The sequence below is a fragment of the Mustela putorius genome, unplaced genomic scaffold (assembly GCF_011764305.1).
Source record: "Mustela putorius furo isolate JIRA1106 unplaced genomic scaffold, ASM1176430v1.1 tig00003853_pilon_pilon_pilon, whole genome shotgun sequence".
NCBI lineage: Eukaryota > Metazoa > Chordata > Mammalia > Carnivora > Mustelidae > Mustela > Mustela putorius.
Window position 1 is genome coordinate 82,405,671 of NW_025422005.1, and position 19,518 is coordinate 82,425,188.

Here is a 19,518-nt window from a genome sequence, read left to right on the forward strand (position 1 = left end):
CGAAGCATATAGTTCATGACAAACCTGGTATATTAAGAACACAGCAGAGATTTCAACCCAGATCTGTTTGACATCACACTTAGTCTTCCCTACACAGCTTCTATTTTTATAAAAACAAATCTTACCGATTCTGGACAATTGGTATGGAAGTCGTAGTGCAACGCAAAATGGAGTAGGTTACGTGGAATGCATACAAGTAAAATTTTAAATGTTTTTAACTGAGAATCAATTGTAATGCATTAGAAATAAGTTCATGGTAAGAAACATGAAGTGCAGACAATTTTGTCTTTAATAATTAAATAGGATTCATTCTAATTTAGCTCATTAATTCATTAATATACAAATAAATCCTGCAAAATTGAACACAACAGTTCATTCGAAGTATTCTTAGATTACATGAAGAATCATAGAATTTGTGACCAGTCTTTGTGAAAAACTCTCAAAAACAAGCAAAATGCTTTTTTTAATAGTTTAATATGGTAACTGGAGGGATGCAGGATAAACTATAAATGAGTCACATTTGTATATTATTTTACCTAACTTCTAGAATTTCTCCAATGCCACAATTTCTTATTAAGTAAGGTCAACTAGAAGCTTGAGTCTGTTTCTGTAACATTAAACAAGTCTGTCGCTTTGCTTACTTTGTAAGTGTACCACAAATCCTACTTTAGGCCAACAGCTGTTTCTTCAAGGGCTTGCTTTTTTCCCTGATTGTTCAAGATTTTAGCCCATTTTTTCCTGTTTTATAAATTTTAAGTAGGATCTCAAAATTGAAGAATTCTAGTTAGCTATTCTTCAGTTGACAATCTTCCCAATCCTATTCATTAGTGAGTCTGCTCTTTCTTTTGCATATTTGTGAGAATTCATTTGATTATTGAGCCTATTTTCTAATATGGTTTCATTATGGATTTTGATTCCCTAATTCAGTTTTTAATGCTCCACATTATCTGAATATTACCATGAATCATGCCACTTTTTTTCCCCTGCTGATTTAGTGGTAGGCATGAACAAAGCACAGCCTGGGTTCTAATCCCAGATCTGCTAAGGAATAGGGGATGCTTTAGGAAGTTAGTTAATCTTCTTTGTTTCCAACCACTCAAGTATAAACTGTATATAATAGAACCTATCTAAAAACCATGTCATGTGGGAATTAGCAGTTCAATCAAAAGATTGTACACTGCGATTATATACAGTATTTCCCATTTTCTTACTCTTAGTTATTTCAAATATTTCATTTAGATCTCTTTCTTTAGCCGGAATTCAATAATTAACAGAAATCAGTTCAATAACATTTTGGATTAGATAAACTTTAAGTGGCATCTGTAAACATATATACATTATACATCTTTCTTAAAATGTAAGTTGAAGCTTACAATTAGCCATGATAGTAGATGATAATAACTAACATTTATTGAGTACTTACGATATGCCAGATACTTTACTAGGCTCTTTGTAGTGGGATATAAATTTATTCCCATTTTATAAATGACAAAATAGAGGTTACAAAGAGTTCAAGGGACGTGGTTAATATTTCACATCTTGTAAATGAGAATGGGGTCTTGAAACCAAGCATTCTGAGTCCAGAGCCTGTATTCTTACTATCAAAACTTATTAGAAATCACTAATTACAAGGCTGGAGTTGGTACAGTGTGTTAAGACATAACATTTGACATCCTTAAAGCTTCTAAACTTAAAGTAAAATTAAAATCTTGTAAAACCACTTATCCCCCTTAAAGGCTCTTCAGTGACTAATTAATAAATATTTCCCCAGCATTATATACATCTACAAACATTGACCGACCAAACACATCTGAAAAGGCCTTTGATTATCTCAAAACTGAGATAATCCTGCTCAAGGTGACACCAAGAGACAGAGAATATTCATTTGGCCTCTGCTTGAATATTCTCCTCACAGGATGTACACCACCTTAAAAGGCAGTTAATTCCATTTTCAAGCAACTATATGCATTCAAAAAGCCTTAATTGCTGAATTAGCATGAAATGTTAAATTAACTGAAACTGGGCATGCATTCTGACTCCTGTTAGTCACAGCTTTTTAGTTTACTCACTTAGCCCAGAGTTTATTCTACCTCACCTAAATGATTACACAATAAAGTAATCTAGAGAAGGCCATGACATAGAAAATCTGCTGTTTCTAATCTCATACATTATCTACTTATCACCCATTTATTTATATGAAGGAGAATGTCTCTGTTAATAGCCAGAACTCTGGAGGCAGATTTCATGGGTTTGAATCCCACTTTTACTACATACTACCTGTGTGGTGTTGGGCATATTATTTGACTTTCCTTCGCTTCATCTTCCTTGTCTCCGAAAAGTGGAAAACCATCGAAGTAACTCGTACGTTGTTTAGTAAGCTATAAATCAGCTTAATAAAAGTGAATGACTTAGAACAGTGCCAATGGACTCTAGTAAATATTATGCAAGTATAAGCTATTACTGTCTAACTAGGGTTTCTCTGTCTGTCTTTCCATCCATCCATCCATCTACCAATCATACAGCCATCCAATGACAATCTCCAGCCTGCCTTTCCCCAGTCTTCATCTGTAAAAGGATTTAAAGTAATTATTTATACTTCAGTGGGGGAGGGAGAAAGAAAAGGGGGAAAAAAAACAATACTGAGTAATTATCAGAATAGTGATAGCAGTGTAGTTTCTAAAATTCTCTGAGTCACTTAATAAAAACTCTCAGAAAAACTAAGGTAGTAAAATCACAAACCTTTGTACGATATATACAACAAAATCAGATACAAAGTTCTTCCTCTTCTCCCTTTCTTACTCCTCCCTTCCTCCCTGATCATGTAGTTTTTAAAGTCATTGGGTAGGACACACAAAGGTAGCTGACCAAGAGGATATAGAAGGAGCTATGAGAGCCCGGCATGGGGTATCAGAGCCCAAGAACAATAGGATGGATGTCCACATAGAGGGCGGCTTGCTGTAGTACATCAGGGCCCAGGTAGGAAGGAAGGTGTCCATGGGTGGTGGGGACTGGCAAAAAGCATCAGAGCCCCAAAGGGTCAGGAGGGTGTTCCCTTGGTGGGACACAAAAGGTACACTTCTTGAATGTTCTTTTAATTTCATCTGTTAATAGAATATAAAATGTGTAATGTTGACTTTCTACATAGCAACACTGTCATCTAGTCTCAACTACCCAAAACTAGAGACACAAGTTTGTGATCTTAAACCACTCTGAATTGGATTTGGCATAGATTAACCCTGAACGGGCCTAGGCTCCATGGATTCTAAGTCAGTGACTATCTGTTGTATGCAAGGAGGGGTCCACCTTTCTTGATTCCATCCTGTCCTGCTAACTGTCACTCTGCAGGGACTTATATCCACCTGCTGCAACACATTTCTGTAATGTACCTGTCTACTTTCTACTTCAGCCTACTTGAGATCTCCTAACTCTAACATCAATTCAATTTCACAACACACTGCTAGCCCAAATTCAGGTTAAAAAATGGTAAGAACCTGGCTTTTAAGTGGTTTGTTTGGTCCCTCTGCTAGGAATGGTGTGGTCACCTGGTTTTGATACCTGTCTTTCCCCTGAACCTTCCTTGTGTCATCCTACCAATCGCGGTCAGACCTTTGGCAATCCTTCCTCAGATCCCTGACTGAAAATCTTCTACTTTGTATCTTAATCACCTCAAGCTCATGGGTACCAAATGAAGTACCCTGCTTCTCATTTATCCTGTAATTGCTTCCTTTTCCTTGGTCACATGTCAGGACACCAACTCCGTACCCTTATTTCACTTCAACAAATATTTGACAGGTACCCACTGGTAAGCAAAGCCCTGTGCTTGGATCGGACATTAAGCAGTAAACCAGTCAGGAGTCTCCGCCCCCAAGGAGCTTGCTTTGTAATAAGCAGGACAGACATTAAAGAGCTAATGACACCATTGCTTATTACTTCATTAAATGTCACAAAGGAAAAGAAAAGGCAGAGGGACACCGAGATTCTGGGGAACCTGAAACTTAAACAAACTGGGAAAACTTCCTTAAGAAAAAAATTAATTAAAAGTACAAACACAGGGTGCCTGGGTGGCTCAGTGGGTTAAAGCCTCTGCCTTCGGCTCAGGTCATGATCTCAGGGTCCTGGGATTGAGCCCCGCATCAGGCTCTCTGCTCAGCGGGGAGACTGTGTCCTCCTCTCTCTCTCTCTGCCTACCTCTCTGCCTGCTTGTGATCTCTCTCTCTCTCTGTCAAAAAAAATAGGTAAAAACTTTTTTAAAAAATTACAAATACAAAATTTAGGTACAGGGCCTTGGAAGTGACTTGGGCAAGTAAGGGCCCTGAAGCTTATGTTTCACTAGTTTTAATGGTAAATTGGCTTCTGAGGACAGGAGCTCAGAAGGAGCAAGACAGAGGATTTAACCCACTAGTCAGGGCACTCAGAGTTGAGAAAGAGAGAACATACTGTGAGCAAGAGAGAAAATTCCAGGCCAAGGAAACACCAAAGGCTCTCAGTTGGGAGCATGTCAGAGGAGTAACAAAAGACCAGTGGGTGTCAACCCGTCCGTGGACAGCAAACTGAGGATGGCATTGGGGAGGCAGGCAGGGGCCAGACTATGTAGTAATTCCAGGTCAAGTTAAGTATTTCACCTCTTAGGAGAAATAGTGGGAAGATTTTGAAGGGACTGAGAACAAGGAGATAAGTAGCACTGTCTCAGTTCAACTGGGATTAGGGTGGCAGTGATACCTATGGAGACACATTCAATGTATACGCTGCTTCAAATTTGAAGCACAAACTTGACACACAAACTTTGGTCACTAGCTTAAAAAGGGACGTCAGTCCCTGTGACTGTCCTGGCAACTCCTATATTGCCAGCTCTCACAGCTCCCTCAGCATGAAAGCTGCGCTTTGCCACAGCCGCCAGCATACTAGTCCCCGTGACAGCTCCAGGAATGCCAATGGCCAGCCAGCCCTGACTAGGGGGCTCAGACTTTTCCCCTCCATTCTGGGTTTAGATCTCACAACATCTCACAAGAAACAGCACACAGGAAACACTTCACAACACGGTGTGGCATTTCACTTTCTTAGCAGCGGCCCCCAAAGGGGCAGGATACATAACCCTCCAGATGGGTGGAGGAAAGGACAGCTCTGGGGTGTGAAATTTGACCAGTCCAAGTAAGTAGACAGAAAGGAAGCAGTAGGTGCATCTCTCACCCTTCTTCTCCTCTCAACTGTTGAGAGGCAGGATGATTTCACAGGGCACTCTCTGTCCCATGTGACTGAACCATCAGCTCCATTTCCTTGGGAAGTGGGAGCCAGCTCTGTCATGTACCACAAAGGCTCTGCTTTCCCTTCTTCCTATCCCATTTCCCTTTTCTTCCCACTCATACTGATCTGGGGTTATAGCCTTCAATCAAGCATCTTCACGTGAACTTTGACATGGGCTATGTCTTCTAAGCTAATGTACATTAAGCAAGAAATGGCTCTGAGATCTATTAAAATGAGCTCAAATCTATGCAAGACCTGATATTGTGAGTGTTCAGTATGGTTCAGTTTGGTGTCTTTCTGATCTTTTTAAATGGTATTGTTTGATACAGCAGAGGCTATATCTTATTCACCTTTGTTTTTTGGCAAGAAACCATGCATGCAGTAGGTGCTTCATAGATCTTCCTTTGCGTGGAATTGGAATAGGTTATCTATGACCCAGAAAAGGAAGAAATCCTGTGATCAGATACTGAAAATTGAGCAGACCCTATAATGCTACTGATTTGACACTAAACTGTAAAAACTTTTCCAGAGGCCACTTCTTTTTCCTGGTGTTTATAAAACAACAAATTCAAACCAGGTTGAAAAATGTGTAAAAGATGACATTAAAAGTGTGGTCATTTGGGGCACCTGGGTGGCTCCTCAGGTTAAGCCTCTGTCTTCGGCTCAAGTCATGATCTCAGGGTCCTGGGATCGAGTCCCACATGGGGCTCTCTGCTCAGCGGGGAGCCTGCTTCCCCCCCCCCCGCCGCCCTTTGCTTGTCTCTCTGCCTACTTGTGATCTCTCTCTGTCAAATAAATAAATAAAATCTTTAAAAAAAAAAAAAAGTGTGGTCATTCCTGGGTTAGAGTGAAAAGGAAGGGTTGGTTCAGTATGGTTCTATTTCTAGAAGAAAACAAAACTTTCTAAAAAATATGCACATGATGAAGATACACTGGATAGACATTTAAAAAAACGGCATTCAGTTGAATTTACCATATTTTAAGAATGTACCTAGCTTCTATTTTTTTTTAACCTCACTCACATGGTCTTAAATGTTTATTCAGAATAATAAAATACAGTGGTAGCCATTTGCAAAATAAACAAATAATAATGATTGTTCTTAGGCAAATTTTCATTCTGACACAGTTTCTCTGTCTTTACTTTTTCGTGTCCTGGTAGGGATCTGGATCTGTCCTGCTGGTACATGTGTCATTTCTGTTTTCAGATATAATAGTAAAGAGCTCATAACAGATTTCCTCAGTTCCCTATCACGTAATTCAAAAATCAATCTACGATAAGGAGAGGAACTTCATGAATTTAAAGTCTATTCATCATCACATTAAGTCATTTGCTGAACTTAAAATGGGTGCTAGAACAGCTGGTGTGATATCTCTGATTTCTTACCACCCATTATCACAACCCCCAAAGAAATGTACATTGTAAGCGGTACAGTAACTTTGGCTTGAATACTTTTGTTTTTCTTGGTTTCTTTTAATATGGGCTCTTTCTTTCTTTCTTTCTTTCTTTCTCTTTTTATTTTTCTGTTTAAGATTTTATTTATTTATTTGACAGACAGAGATCACAAGTAGGCAGAGAGGCAGGCAGAGAGAGACAGAGAAAGGAGGAAGCAGGGTCCCTGCTGAGCAGAGAGCCCGATATGGGGCTCCATCCCAAGACCCTGAGATCACGACCTGAGCCAAAGGCAGAGGCTTTAACCCACTGAGCTCCCCCCGCCCCCCACCCCGGCGCCCCTAATGTGGACTCTTTCATTGTAAAAATGTTCTGAAGCATGCATTCAGAAAGACAAAACCAGCTACTGACTCTACAAAGTGCTACTGCGTACCTAGTACCTACCACAGGAGCTAAGATGAATCCTGCTACCTACTGTTGCCCTCCAGTGGAACATGGAGGCCTGGGGAGAGCTCCTTCAGGTGATACGCCCTGGGACAGCCCATATTTTTAAGATTATAGTGAAGATTTTTTTAAATTGACATTATCTATAGATTGACCTTCTTGATATGTAGATTGCTTTCCTGGGAAAAGATTCTACAGACTGGTTAAAAGTATAACTTTTTCTTTTTAAAGAAAAAAAAATTAAAAAAAATTTTTTTAATAAAAAAGAATGATTTTCCCCCGGGATGCCTGGGTAGCTAAGTCCTTAAGCCTCTGCCTTGGGTTCAGGTCATTCTCTGTGGGAAGCCTGCTTCTCTCCCACTGACCCTGCTTGTGTTCCCTCTTTCATTGTGTCTCTCTCTGTGAAATAAAATCTTTAAAAAAATAAATAAAATTTTAGAATTTCCCTTCTTTTCTCCTTTTTTCTTTCCTTTCATTTTTGTTGTCCTTTTTCATTCTTTTTTGGTTTTGCTACCCGTACTTAGAAAATGATATTAAATAAAACTGAAATTCAAGAAATAGATAGATACAAAATGTGAGAAATGTGAAAAGTATCCTTAAGTGGGTTAGTATGTTACTCATTAAAGTTTTTAAAAGCAAAATGCGGTTATTTAAAAGTTGATGCTCATTTCTGAAGAAAATATTTATTTAAAGTATTTTATTCTACAGAAAGGCAGAAAGGCAAGCAGCGTGATAAAGCCATTCATCATCGTCAGCTTAAAATCGGCAAAGCTCATGCCAAGCACAGGTTCTGTGGAAGATTTCATGGCCAATTAGGTAAATACACTTGTAAAGTGACCTCGGCACCAAAGATCATGAAGCCAATTACTGACCATGTTTAATTTTACCCCCTTAAGAGCCAGAAGTCATTTTTTTTCCCTTGCAGTTTTAAGATAGTCAAATAAAATGTATAATTTTTGAACACCAGAGAAGGCTTTATAATATTTTATAATGAAGAGTCATTAGTATATAAGTATTGTTAGATATAGTCTTCTACATCTCTGAAAGGTTTTTAAGAAAACTCAGCTAAAGCTGTCTAGAAGATTTTTCATGACAGTGTGATGGACATAAGTGTACAAATTTAAGTATGTATTTTTCTATTTGAAATACAAATTTGAGGCACATGGTTAGTTGTTTGCATTTATGCAAGATTCAATTTATATTATGGAAAACCTGCTGACTAGTGTTCCATTCCGGAGCATTCTGTCCTACCATTTTATGCATGTCTGTATTCAAACTAGAATAGTATTAAATGAACATTTTATATTTTAAATATTCAAGAGTTTTATATTCAAAATTTCTTCTTGCTGTCAAACTAGTTTGCCTAAAGGCAAGGTAAGATCCTGTTACACTCTCAAAGGTAGAATTAAATTTTATCATGGCATCCATCATAATATACAGTTTGCTTAATATGCAAATAAAGAGTATATGGATTCCAGGAGTAAAGGACTTTTAGGTAGTGTGTGAAATCCAAGGGACCACTTTTATAGAATAGATTCCTTTTAAATTTACATTTCCATCATTTTAATGAAAACACAGGGTAAACAAATTATAATAGAAATGCTTTAAGTTACCATTTTCCATTCAATTTTACTTCTACGGGGCTATTTTTCATGGCAGGTCTTTATTTAAAACTAATAAAAATGGAAGAGAAGAAATAAAACAAATATATACTAAAGAAATCATTACCTCAGCCATTTTGGAGAGTTCCATCCAGTCGTTCTTGCTGTAACTGCACATGATGCTAGCAATCACAATCTTCAAGAAGAAAAAAAGGAAAGAATGTCAGTTCCAATAGTTGTACGTAAGGGTGCTTTTGCACAATAAGGGTATATTCATATTTACACACATATGATTATAATGGCAAACTGTATCATAAAAATTAGTTTTTGATTTGTTGAAAGACAAATTATTTAAAAACAGCAGTATATTACGGTGAGGCAAAGGGTAAGATTCAAGGCTTCAGACTTATGTTAAAGACTTTCTCATTTATTATCTTTGAATTTTTTTAAATTTTTGAATGTTTTATTGAACAAATTTGACACATAATACATTGTTTAAATTTAATGTGTATACTTGAGTTACTTTGATACTTTTATATACTGTAATATGATTACTATTATAGTGATATTTATCACATTACAAAACTGTGATGTAGTATCATTGTTTATATTAAAGACCCATTATTCTTCATAAATAATGGAATCTCTATTCAAAGTCCAAATTTTACTGAAAATCGTTTTAGTTTGGCATCACAATCATAATACATTAAAATACACTGATTAATATCACTCTATTCTATCATGAGTTGTATACCGACTTTTAATTGTGTAAATACTATCACTTATTTTTTATGTGTTCTTTTTTTAAATTAAATTAAAATAAATTTTATTGTCAGTGTTCCAAAATTCATTGTTTATGCACTTTATTACCTTTGAATTCTTATGTAAGTTACTTTTCTGATCCCCAGCATTCTCATTTTAAAATGGAGATAATGATACTGACTTTGCCAACCTCAGCAAGTGATAGTGGGAATTAAATAAATTTGTGTATGTGAAAGGGTTGTCTGAATTATACAATGACATGGAAATCTTCATTAATATAATTACTGGTATAGCTAAAAGTTTCAGGATATGGAAAAGAAATAAATTAGTGTCTTCTTCAATCATATCTTATTACAGCACAGATAATAATACCTTACATATTCATAGTGCATTATATTTTTAAACTTGGTTAAATGTTGATTATTTAACTATAGTATTACAGTAAGTCTGTAATAGAGGCTATACAGAGTAGTAGTTACCTGCTCTGAAGCTGGAATGTCCAGATTAGAACTCTGACTCTATCACTCACTGTGTGGCCCCAGGCAAATTATTCAATTTCTTCATTGGTTAAATATGGATAATTGTACTACTCGTTCAGAAAAATAATAACAGAAATTACTAAAAACCTATATAGCTCTTATAATGAGCTAGGTACTGTTTTAACGGTTTTTACTTCACTTACTTAATCATTCCCGATATTAGTCCTCCCATTTCACAGATGAAGGTGCTGAGGCACTGTGATGAAAAAGTCACATAACTACTAAGAAGCAGAGCCAAGACTCAGACCCAGGCAATTTGACTGAGAGTCTGTGCTTTTAGCCACTAGATTTTGCTGGCCCAAAATAAATAATTAATACACATCAGCAATTTTTTTAATTATTAATATTTAAAGACTGAGATTGAGACAGGAAGAGTTTGTGCCAAGCCTAAAGTCACAGATTCTAGTGGAAGAGTCCAGCATAAGAGTCCTTATGCTCTCACCACATGCAGCTTTTTTTACTTATGTGTAGAAAACAAAACAAAACAAAGGTATGTTGGAAAAGTCGGATGAATGCATTTGATTAAGAGAAACAGAAAATACGTTGTGATCATCTTGGAGAGAGTTCTGAAGACCAAAAAGACAACGAGCTTGTCTGTAACACTGAGTTAATTTTTTCTCTCCTGAGAGACTATCATCTCCTTGGGAGCTGGAACTGCCCTGCGTCATTCATCATCTTATCTACAGTAACCAGCACAGTGTTTGGCACACAATAAGACTGAGTGAATAAAGGAAGGAGGTTGCCAAAGGTTTAGGGAGTTGTTTTATCAGCTCACCTTTTAAAAGGAAGCAAAAATGAATATCATGAGTCAGAGAAGGGAAAAATAAACAGCTAATGAAAACTGTTGGCAAACAATTACTATGAGTCAGATTGAACAGTGAGCAAGGCTAATGCGGGTGTTGGTCTTGGTGATGGGAAAAAGGGTCAGATGTTAAAATACACAGGACTTGTATTCTAGAAGGAGCAACCGAAAGAGAGGAACCAAAAGATCTGAGTCTGAATCTGAGGGATAGAGAGAAATCTCAGAACATGAGTCAGATAAAGGTGGGGCAATGATGAGAAATAAAAAGCCAGGATCAGATAGATTCCTCTTTGGAGAGGAGGAAAAAAGGGAAGAAAGTAAATGATGAACAAAGGAGGAAAATGGAGAATGCCTAATTATTTGGGGATGAGTTCAGGATTCAACTTGTGTCTAATGGGAATGCAGCTTCTAAGAATTTGTAGAAAAATGTAATAATGATCCATGGCCTTTTCTCTAGTGACTAAAAGAAAGGGCGTGGGGGAGTCAAATTCCACGCTTGTCCATTTGCAAACTAAAAAAGGGTCACCAGCATAAATTAACCTTCAGTTAAGACATGATCTTTCTGCCCTTTCCACATGATCTGTAATCTCAGGGATACTCTGCCCCATGGCCCAGTCTGAAACAGACCAGCGAGAAATACCACAGGGTACACCAGATCTTCCATGACCAAACTAATACCTCCTGGTGAATATCCCTTGCATGAAATAATAAGGAACTCCATTTGAGAGGAAAATCTCCTGGGGGCAGGTGGGACAGATTCCTATTGTCTTCAGTGGCTTCAAGGTCAAAGAAAAACAAAACAAATTTTAAAAACAAAACAGTTAAAACAGGTGCCTGGATGGCTCACTTAGTTAAGCATCTGTCTTCAGCTCAGTTCATGATCCCAGAGTCCTGGGATTGAGCCCCACATCTAGGCTCCCTGCTTAGTGGGAAGCCTGTTTCTCCCTCTCCCTCTGCCTGCCACTCCCCTGCTTATGCTTTCTCTCTGTCAAATAAATAAAAATCTTGAAAAAAAATTAATACAAAGACGTAGGAAATGGGTGGAGTCCCCAAGCTTGATGCTAAAACATTAAAGGCAGGGGTAGATCCAAAGATAGAAAATAAAAAAAAGATTTTAGCCTTAGATACCAGTTCTTCTATGGTTAAAGTGACAAACAACAGACCACAGTTTTTAGGGAGTTTTAGTACTTAAATCAAGATAAGACAAAAAAAAAAAAAAAACCGCCTCCAGTGATGACAAAGTAATCCCCAAGTTCACATTCCCATGCAAATAAGAAGTGGGTGTGAAATCAGCACAATGTCCTCCACTCCAGTGCCACTCTTGGGCAGCCATGGGGGACAACAGGGGAGATGGTTCTAATGGGCAGGACCCAACTAGGCAGACAGGCTGATCAAAGAAATCCACAGCCAGGGAACTAATGTTTACTAGCACTGAGAACAAGATATACTATATGCTCTCAACTAGTGTCTACCTGTTGCCACTTTACTAAATAGCCATTGGCATTGGTTAAACTCATCATTTGCCCTATAAGTCCTAAAAATCATGAGAAGCCACATTGGGCTTGAGAAATAAATATTGCCTAGAGAATTCTCCTGAACATCAAGAGTATTGGTGCCACCAAATGCCTGGGAATGCAATCACTGAGTATGATTGTGGGTGGCCTGTCACTGAATAGGGGTGACCACATGTGGGAAAGAAACATGATGTGAAGCAGAGGTTGGTTTTATTTGTGTGCTCTGAGCAGCCAAGCTCAGCCTGAAAGCCAGCCTGCTCTTCTTTCCTCATCGAAACAGACTCTACATTCTTGTCCCCCAGACTGATGAAGTACCTCCAATAGGGCTAATCATAGTGAACAGCTTCTCTGCTCTCACCAAAGTCCTGTCCAGGAGCTGGGAAGGAAAATGACTCTTTCCCTCTTTGGTTCCTAAACTAGAATGAAGTGTGTTCAGAGCAACTGGTGACCACTGACTGACTCCTCACTTCACCCACCCTGCCACCTCCACCCAAAGCTAGTTGCACTAGGGGAAAATAAAGCAGAGACAGGAACGTAGAGAATGCGCGATGGGAAGAGACCCACTATTAAGCCAGGTGTACCACTAACGTGTCTGTATATGTAAATTAATACCACTTTTGACTTAAGAAAATTCACGTTCTGTTTTGGTTTCTTTCACATAGCATCTTGACAACTATTACATGCAAAACTTAAATTGGCACTTTTGAAATAACTTCCTAAGACTTTTTTTTTTTAAGATTTTATTTATTTGTTTGACAAAGAGAGAGAGAGATCACAGGTAGGCAGAGAGGGAGGGGGAAGCAGGCTCCCCACTGAGCAGAGAGCCCAATGCGGGGCTCGATCCCAGGACTCTGAGATCATGACCTGAGCCGAAGGCAGAGGCTTTAACCCACTGAGCTACCCAGGCACCCCACTAAGCCTTTTTTTTATTTTTTTGATAGTCAAATATATTTAAGGGAAAAAATAACTTTATACATTATTTTTAAAATGCTAAATTGTCTTCGTAGTTTAAATATCCTTAATCTAAAAACAAGGGATGTTTGGGGAAAATATATGATGACATTCTATTTCACTGGAATAAAGATGACCCCCAAATCACTTGATTCTTTATTAAAAGACATTAAGCTTTTTAGAAGAGTCAGGAAATTAGATATTAACACTAAAAGGATACTGAGCATGATTTAATCTTTCTTTGATAATTAAAAAGTCCTTCAGTGTTCTATTGTGCTTGGTTTTTAGTCAAGAACTGGGTTTCTTTTCCTATAAAAAAAGAGGATTGACAGATTTTGTACTGTGAAACATCATGCAATATTACTAGAAATAAATATCCAGAGAAATTTCTTTTTAAATTGAGTAACTTTTGCCTATATTTAACATAAATTATACCATTTTAGTGCTCCATTTTTTAAAGATTTACTGGCTTATTTTAGAGAAAGGTGGGGAGCACAAGTCGGAGGGGCAAAGGGAGAGGTAGAGAGTATCTCAAGCAGACTCTGCACTGAACACGGAGCCCAACACGGGGCTCAATCTCATGACCCTGAGGTCATGACCTGAGCTGAAACCAAGAGGTGGATATTCAAATAACTGCACCATGCAGGTGCTCCGGTGCTCCATTTTTTATAACTCATATTTTTAAAACATTATTGGAAGAGTTCATATGTAAAAGCCAAATGCTATGTAGTTTTGAACAATATCCTACATTTTATGATATACAGTCCAGTTGGAGATTCAAACAATGTCATTTAGTCAATTAATAAGCATACTGAGCATGTACTATGAGGTAGATAGCAAATGACCTACATAGGAATTTAAGACATGGACTTAGAGTCTTTTCTATTGAACATTCAACAAGTGTTTCTTGTACTATATACCTGAAACTGTTCTATCTCAAAAGTGATAAACAAACAAACAAACAAAAACCCCCCAAACCCCTACTTTCCTGAAGCTTACATTTTAGGGAGGGAAAATAATCATAACAAGTTAAAAAAAACCACACAATTATTGGGACTCTTTTCAAGTCAAGATTATTGTTAGGAAGGCATAATAGGGGCACCTGGGTGGCTCAGTGGGTTAAAGCCTCTGCCTTTGGCTCAGGTCATGGTCCCAGGGTTCTGGGATAGAGCCCCGCATCAGGCTCTCTGCTCAGCAGGGAGCCTGCTTCCTCCCCTCTCTCTGCCTGCCTTTCTGCCTACTTGTGATCTCTGTCTGTCAAATAAATAAATAAATAAAGTCTTAAAAAAAAAAAAAGGAAGGCATAATAGAAGACATCATGAGGGTGCATAGTGCCATATCAGACAACAGTCAGTAAAGGGCTCTGTAAGTTGAGTCATGAATGATAAGAAGGTACCTTATGCAGAAGAATGGTATGGAGAATTGGGTGACAACTGGCATTCTAAGTAGAGGAAAGTACCTGAGCAAAGACACTGAGGTGGAAATGAACATAGCATATTTAAGAAAAATCGAAGGCCATGTGAATGGAGTTTCATGCTAGGGCAAGAAGAATGTAAGAGAAAGTGAGAAAAGCAGGCAGAAGTCATATCTCTGGGAGCTGAACCCTGTGGGAGTTTAGGTTTTATTACAGGTGCAACAGAGGCCAGTGAAAGATTTAAAGGAGAGTGATAAAATAATCTCATCTACATTTGCAAAAGATGCTTTTCACTAACTTAGAGGGAATGGAGTGAAGGTGTTTTAGAATGAAAGCCGAGACAAGTTAGGTTGCAATAATGCTCCTTGCATCATATCCATGGAGACGCAGAGAAGTGGATGGTCCTGAGCTGGAACCAATCAATCAGACTGGTCACTGGTCAGATTCAGGAGAGGAGAGAAAAGGAAAGATGAAGGATGACTCTTGGTTACTGAGATGGAAGAAGGCCTATGAAAATAACTAGTGGGGGAGTATTAAGAAGTTTTATTTTAATATAAGAACATAAAATGTGGGGCGCCTGGGTGGCTCAGTGGGTTAAGCCGCTGCCTTCGGCTCGGGTCATGATCTCGGAGTCCTGGGATCGAGTCCCGCATCAGGTTCTCTGCTTAGCAGGGAGCCTGCTTCCCTCTCTCTCTCTCTGCCTGCCTCTCTGCCTCCTTGTGATCTCTGCCTGTCAAATAAATAAATAAATATTTTAAAAAAAGAACATAAAATGTCTAGTAAGCATCATTAGTGAGGACGTAACTTGTATCACTGTATACATGAATCTAGAATTCCCCAAAGAGTACCCTCTTTAGGGTGTACTGTTCAGAAACTTCGACATATAATGGTATTTAAAGCTACCTGGTTAGGTAACTTCTGAGGGAAGATATGCCACCTGAGAATTTGATGTCACAAGGCCAAGAGGGGGAAGTGTTCCAAAAATTATAAAAGCAATCCATTCTGGTGATACTTCTGAGAGTCTGCATAAGAGAACAGAGAATTGACCGTGTGATTTGGCAATACAGAAACCACTGGTAACTTTTACAAGATGGGCTTCAGTGAAGCAGGGGGACAGCAGTCAGACTGGAATCGTCTGCGTGAAAAGAATATGAAGTGGAGAGAAGTGATAATACATAACCCTCCCAAGAGTTGGGTGGATAGCTAAAAGATAAATGGTGCAGCGGATGAAGAGTTATGGGAGGTCTAGTGAGAGATGGTTTTTTTAATAGGCCATATGTGAATATGCTTTTATGCTTGTGGGAATGATCTGGAAAAGAGGAAGAACCTGTTGAGAAGGCAAAAGGTGATGATGAATCCGTCACGTAAATAGAGGAAGTGACCGTTGACAGGCGTAGATGCACTGTTTCCAGTTTAATGGAGAGGAAAAGATGAGTAGGAATAAAAAATAGGTATGGATACACCTCAGTTTATGGATTTGGTGTAGAAACGGTGAAATTATCTTTCCTGGTGTTTGACATTTTCTTAAATAGTAGATGAGGTCTCTTGACAGGAAGGAGAATGGGGGAGAGAGGTTTAGAAATCTGGGGGAGAGGTGGCAGTACTGAAGTTGCCATCCAAGAAAATGGGAAAGCAAATTTACCAAAAGCTCATGGTAAGATTCCTAGTCCATGAAAACACATGTCATTAATCAAGATTAGCAATATTTTTGGAAAGGGAGATTAGTAATTAGTAATTAGTAAAAGCAAAAGGATACTATGATTTAGAACACTGCAACACAGATCAGAGCCCCTGTTTTACAGAATGTTTTGTAATTGAGACCCATCTTATCAAGACTGGTTTTTGGTGCTTTGGTCATTAAAATGTGATGTGTTCCCATGAAAGGGCATTCTTATATGTAATTCTGCTTTACACAGAACATTTTTAAATTGCATTTTTAATTAGCTTGACTTTAATTTTGATTCCTGATTACTGAAAATAAAATGTGTACTCTTTGTGTAGACATCTAATTGCTATGAGACATTAATGTTCTAAAGCATATGAAATACCAACTATAATAATTTATGAATCAAATTTTGCAGTTTCTCTTAGAAAAATGCCTCAAGAGTAAAAAACAGGACACTTATTCTGGAAAAAAAAAAAAAAGGTGAAACAAAAAACAGTATTAAATGGCTTCTATTGTCTTCCTTCCTAACTTTTAAATTAAAGGACCATCATTCATTATTAAATTATTCTTTAAAATTACTCTTATGGAAAAAATGAAATGATTTTATTAAGCATTTTTTTCAAGCTGAATTATAATAAAGTGTGCACATCAGAAATTAAGGTGAAGAACAACATAAAACTTCAAATTGGTTACAAGCTGGCTATCTCCCCAAACTCCCATTTACTTAAAGTGTATGCTGAAAACACATACGTTGGACGGGGCGCCTGGTGGCTCAGGCAGTTAAGCGCCTGCCTTCGGATTGGGTCACGATCCCAGCGTCCTGGGATTGAGCCCTATGCCAAGCTCCCTGTTTGGCAGGGAGCCTTGTTCTCCCTCTGCCCCCTGCTCATGCGTTCTCTCTCTCGCGCGCGCGCGCTCTCTCTCTCAAATAAATAAATAAAATCTTAAAAAAAAAAAAAAACCCACATACGTTGGCAACACTGTTTTGGTATTCTGTAACTATACTATGAACTACATTGGAAATCCAGTCAACAATTCAGCTTCAAGACAACTTAAATTTTTTAGTAGGGAAAAACTGTGAAGTGACAAAGGTGAACAACTGTAAATTACAAGTAGCTGAGTTAGGTTTTGTCAAACAATCAAACAGTTTTATCCCTTAACACTACTGGGAAAAACAGCATGGGATGTGTGATTTTCAAAGACATTTAAGCTATGAAAATGTTTATTAAATATTAATTAACTGTACAACATTCAAATTTTAACTGTTCCTTATACTGTAGTATAAATAAAGCAAAAGTGAGATTGGCACAATTTTCCTAAAATGTACACATTGAGAATAGGACATTAAAAGTGAAATTCATAAGTTCTTTAAATTTTATGTGGGTACTACTTATTTAATGTTGGCAGAAAGAAGAATATTCTTAAAGTTTTCTTTTTATATTATTTAAAAATTCATCATTTTCTTTGTTTATTTTGGGACTAAGAAATGTGTTGTTGATAACAACTATTCCTAACACAGAAAAATCAGATTTCAGTTAAACAAATATGCACATAGTTTCCGTAGAAAATCAAATGTTTCCACTAGAATAGGAAAAGCAAAACAAAACACTGGACTACTCAGGAACTACAATAATGGCTGCTTATTGCTCTCCCTTTGATCACTTCTTTATATATTTTATCTAGTTTCTGTCCCTATTGTTTCTAGGAACTCATCCCCCCAAGGTCACCAGTGACCTTGGCAAATATATTAGATACTTTCCACCCAAATCTTTACTAGAACTCTCTCAGCACTTAGATAGTGAACCACTCCAGCTTGCTGAATCCCTCCTCCATGTGAGCTTTGGAGATACCTACTTCCCTTGTATTTTTGTTGTACCTTCTCAGGCTCTTCTACCTCTGGCCACCTTTTACATGATGATGCCCCCAGGTTCTACTCATATTCCTTTTTTAGTATCACTTTATACACCTTCTCAAACATCACAATCACCATGATTTCAGATAACATCTATATGTAGAAAATTTATAAAGCGTACACCTCCAACGTCTAATCTTTCTCCTAAGTTCAAGGATAGCATATCCAACTACCTTCTAACCCCTACATAGATTCAGTTTGCCCAAAAGCAACTATACTTCTCTGCCCTGAATTTGCTTATTTCTTCATGTTAAATATACTCCACCCCCACCAAGTTAGAAAACTAGATTTATTTTCTCTCTTCCTTTCTCATTGCCTACACCAAGTACTCTAGTCCACTGGTTCTCAAACTTAGCTAAACTGTGAAATCCCCTGGAGAATAATAACAATAATAATTATAATAACAATAATAACATTAATAATAACAGTAATAATCCTAAGGATTCTCAGGTCATTTGTATGTAGTTAGGCCCAGTATCAAGGCCTTTAAAAGATCTCCAGGTAATTCTAATGCACAAGGAAGTTTGAGAAGCACTGCTCTAGTTCACCTCCCAATGATCTAAGTATTTCTGACTCTTCATCATGACTTGTCTTAGTTAAGATCTTCACCACTGTTCCCCTGGATTATTAAAGTAGCTTCCTTATTACTCTCCCTATCTTTCTTTTCAGCCTATGCCATCTGGCAGATCCTTCTAAAGACACAAACCTGATCATATCACTCTCCTTTTTCAACTCCAAATTCAGGATAAAGTCCAATTCTATGATAGGTTATACAAGACCACAATGCTACTTTTACTCCAACCACACTGAATTACTGTTCTTTCTGAATGTAACATGTCTTCTGCATTCTCCTGACCATATGTCTATTCCTTTTGTCTGAATGAATAAGGAATGGTCCCTGTGCTCTAGCAGCATATGGTATAATAAAGTAGACATATGTAAATTGATACAAAAATAATTATAGTGTATGAACCAGGATATAATGAGAGCAGAAAGGAATGGTGATTATTTATACCTGTGTAAATCAGGAAAGATATCCTAGAAAAGCAACTCTTAACTAGATTCAGAAATCATCCATGGGTGTTTATTGGAAATTGACTAGAAATAAAAGAGGCAAGAATACTCTAAGTGGAGTGAGCAACAGAAGCAAAGGCTTGGGATGCCATGTTTAAGGAATACAGTCTAAGAAATCTCAAGTGGTTCAATTTAGTGTTGGGGGAGATGAATGGATATACTTCATGGGGAATGGAGCTGATGCATAGGTATGAATGAATCATACCTA

The 19,518-nt window shown here is 37.7% G+C and overlaps 1 protein-coding gene across 1 annotated transcript in view; it reads right to left on the reverse strand.

The window, feature by feature from the left end:
- DPYD (dihydropyrimidine dehydrogenase) overlaps positions 1-19,518 on the reverse strand; it is an 836,293-nt gene that overhangs the window by 277,926 nt on the left and 538,849 nt on the right. Inside the window, exon 15 of the mRNA XM_045064888.1 lies at positions 8,804-8,872. Coding sequence (XP_044920823.1) covers positions 8,804-8,872 — 69 coding nt within the window. The remainder of the gene's footprint in view (positions 1-8,803; positions 8,873-19,518) is intronic.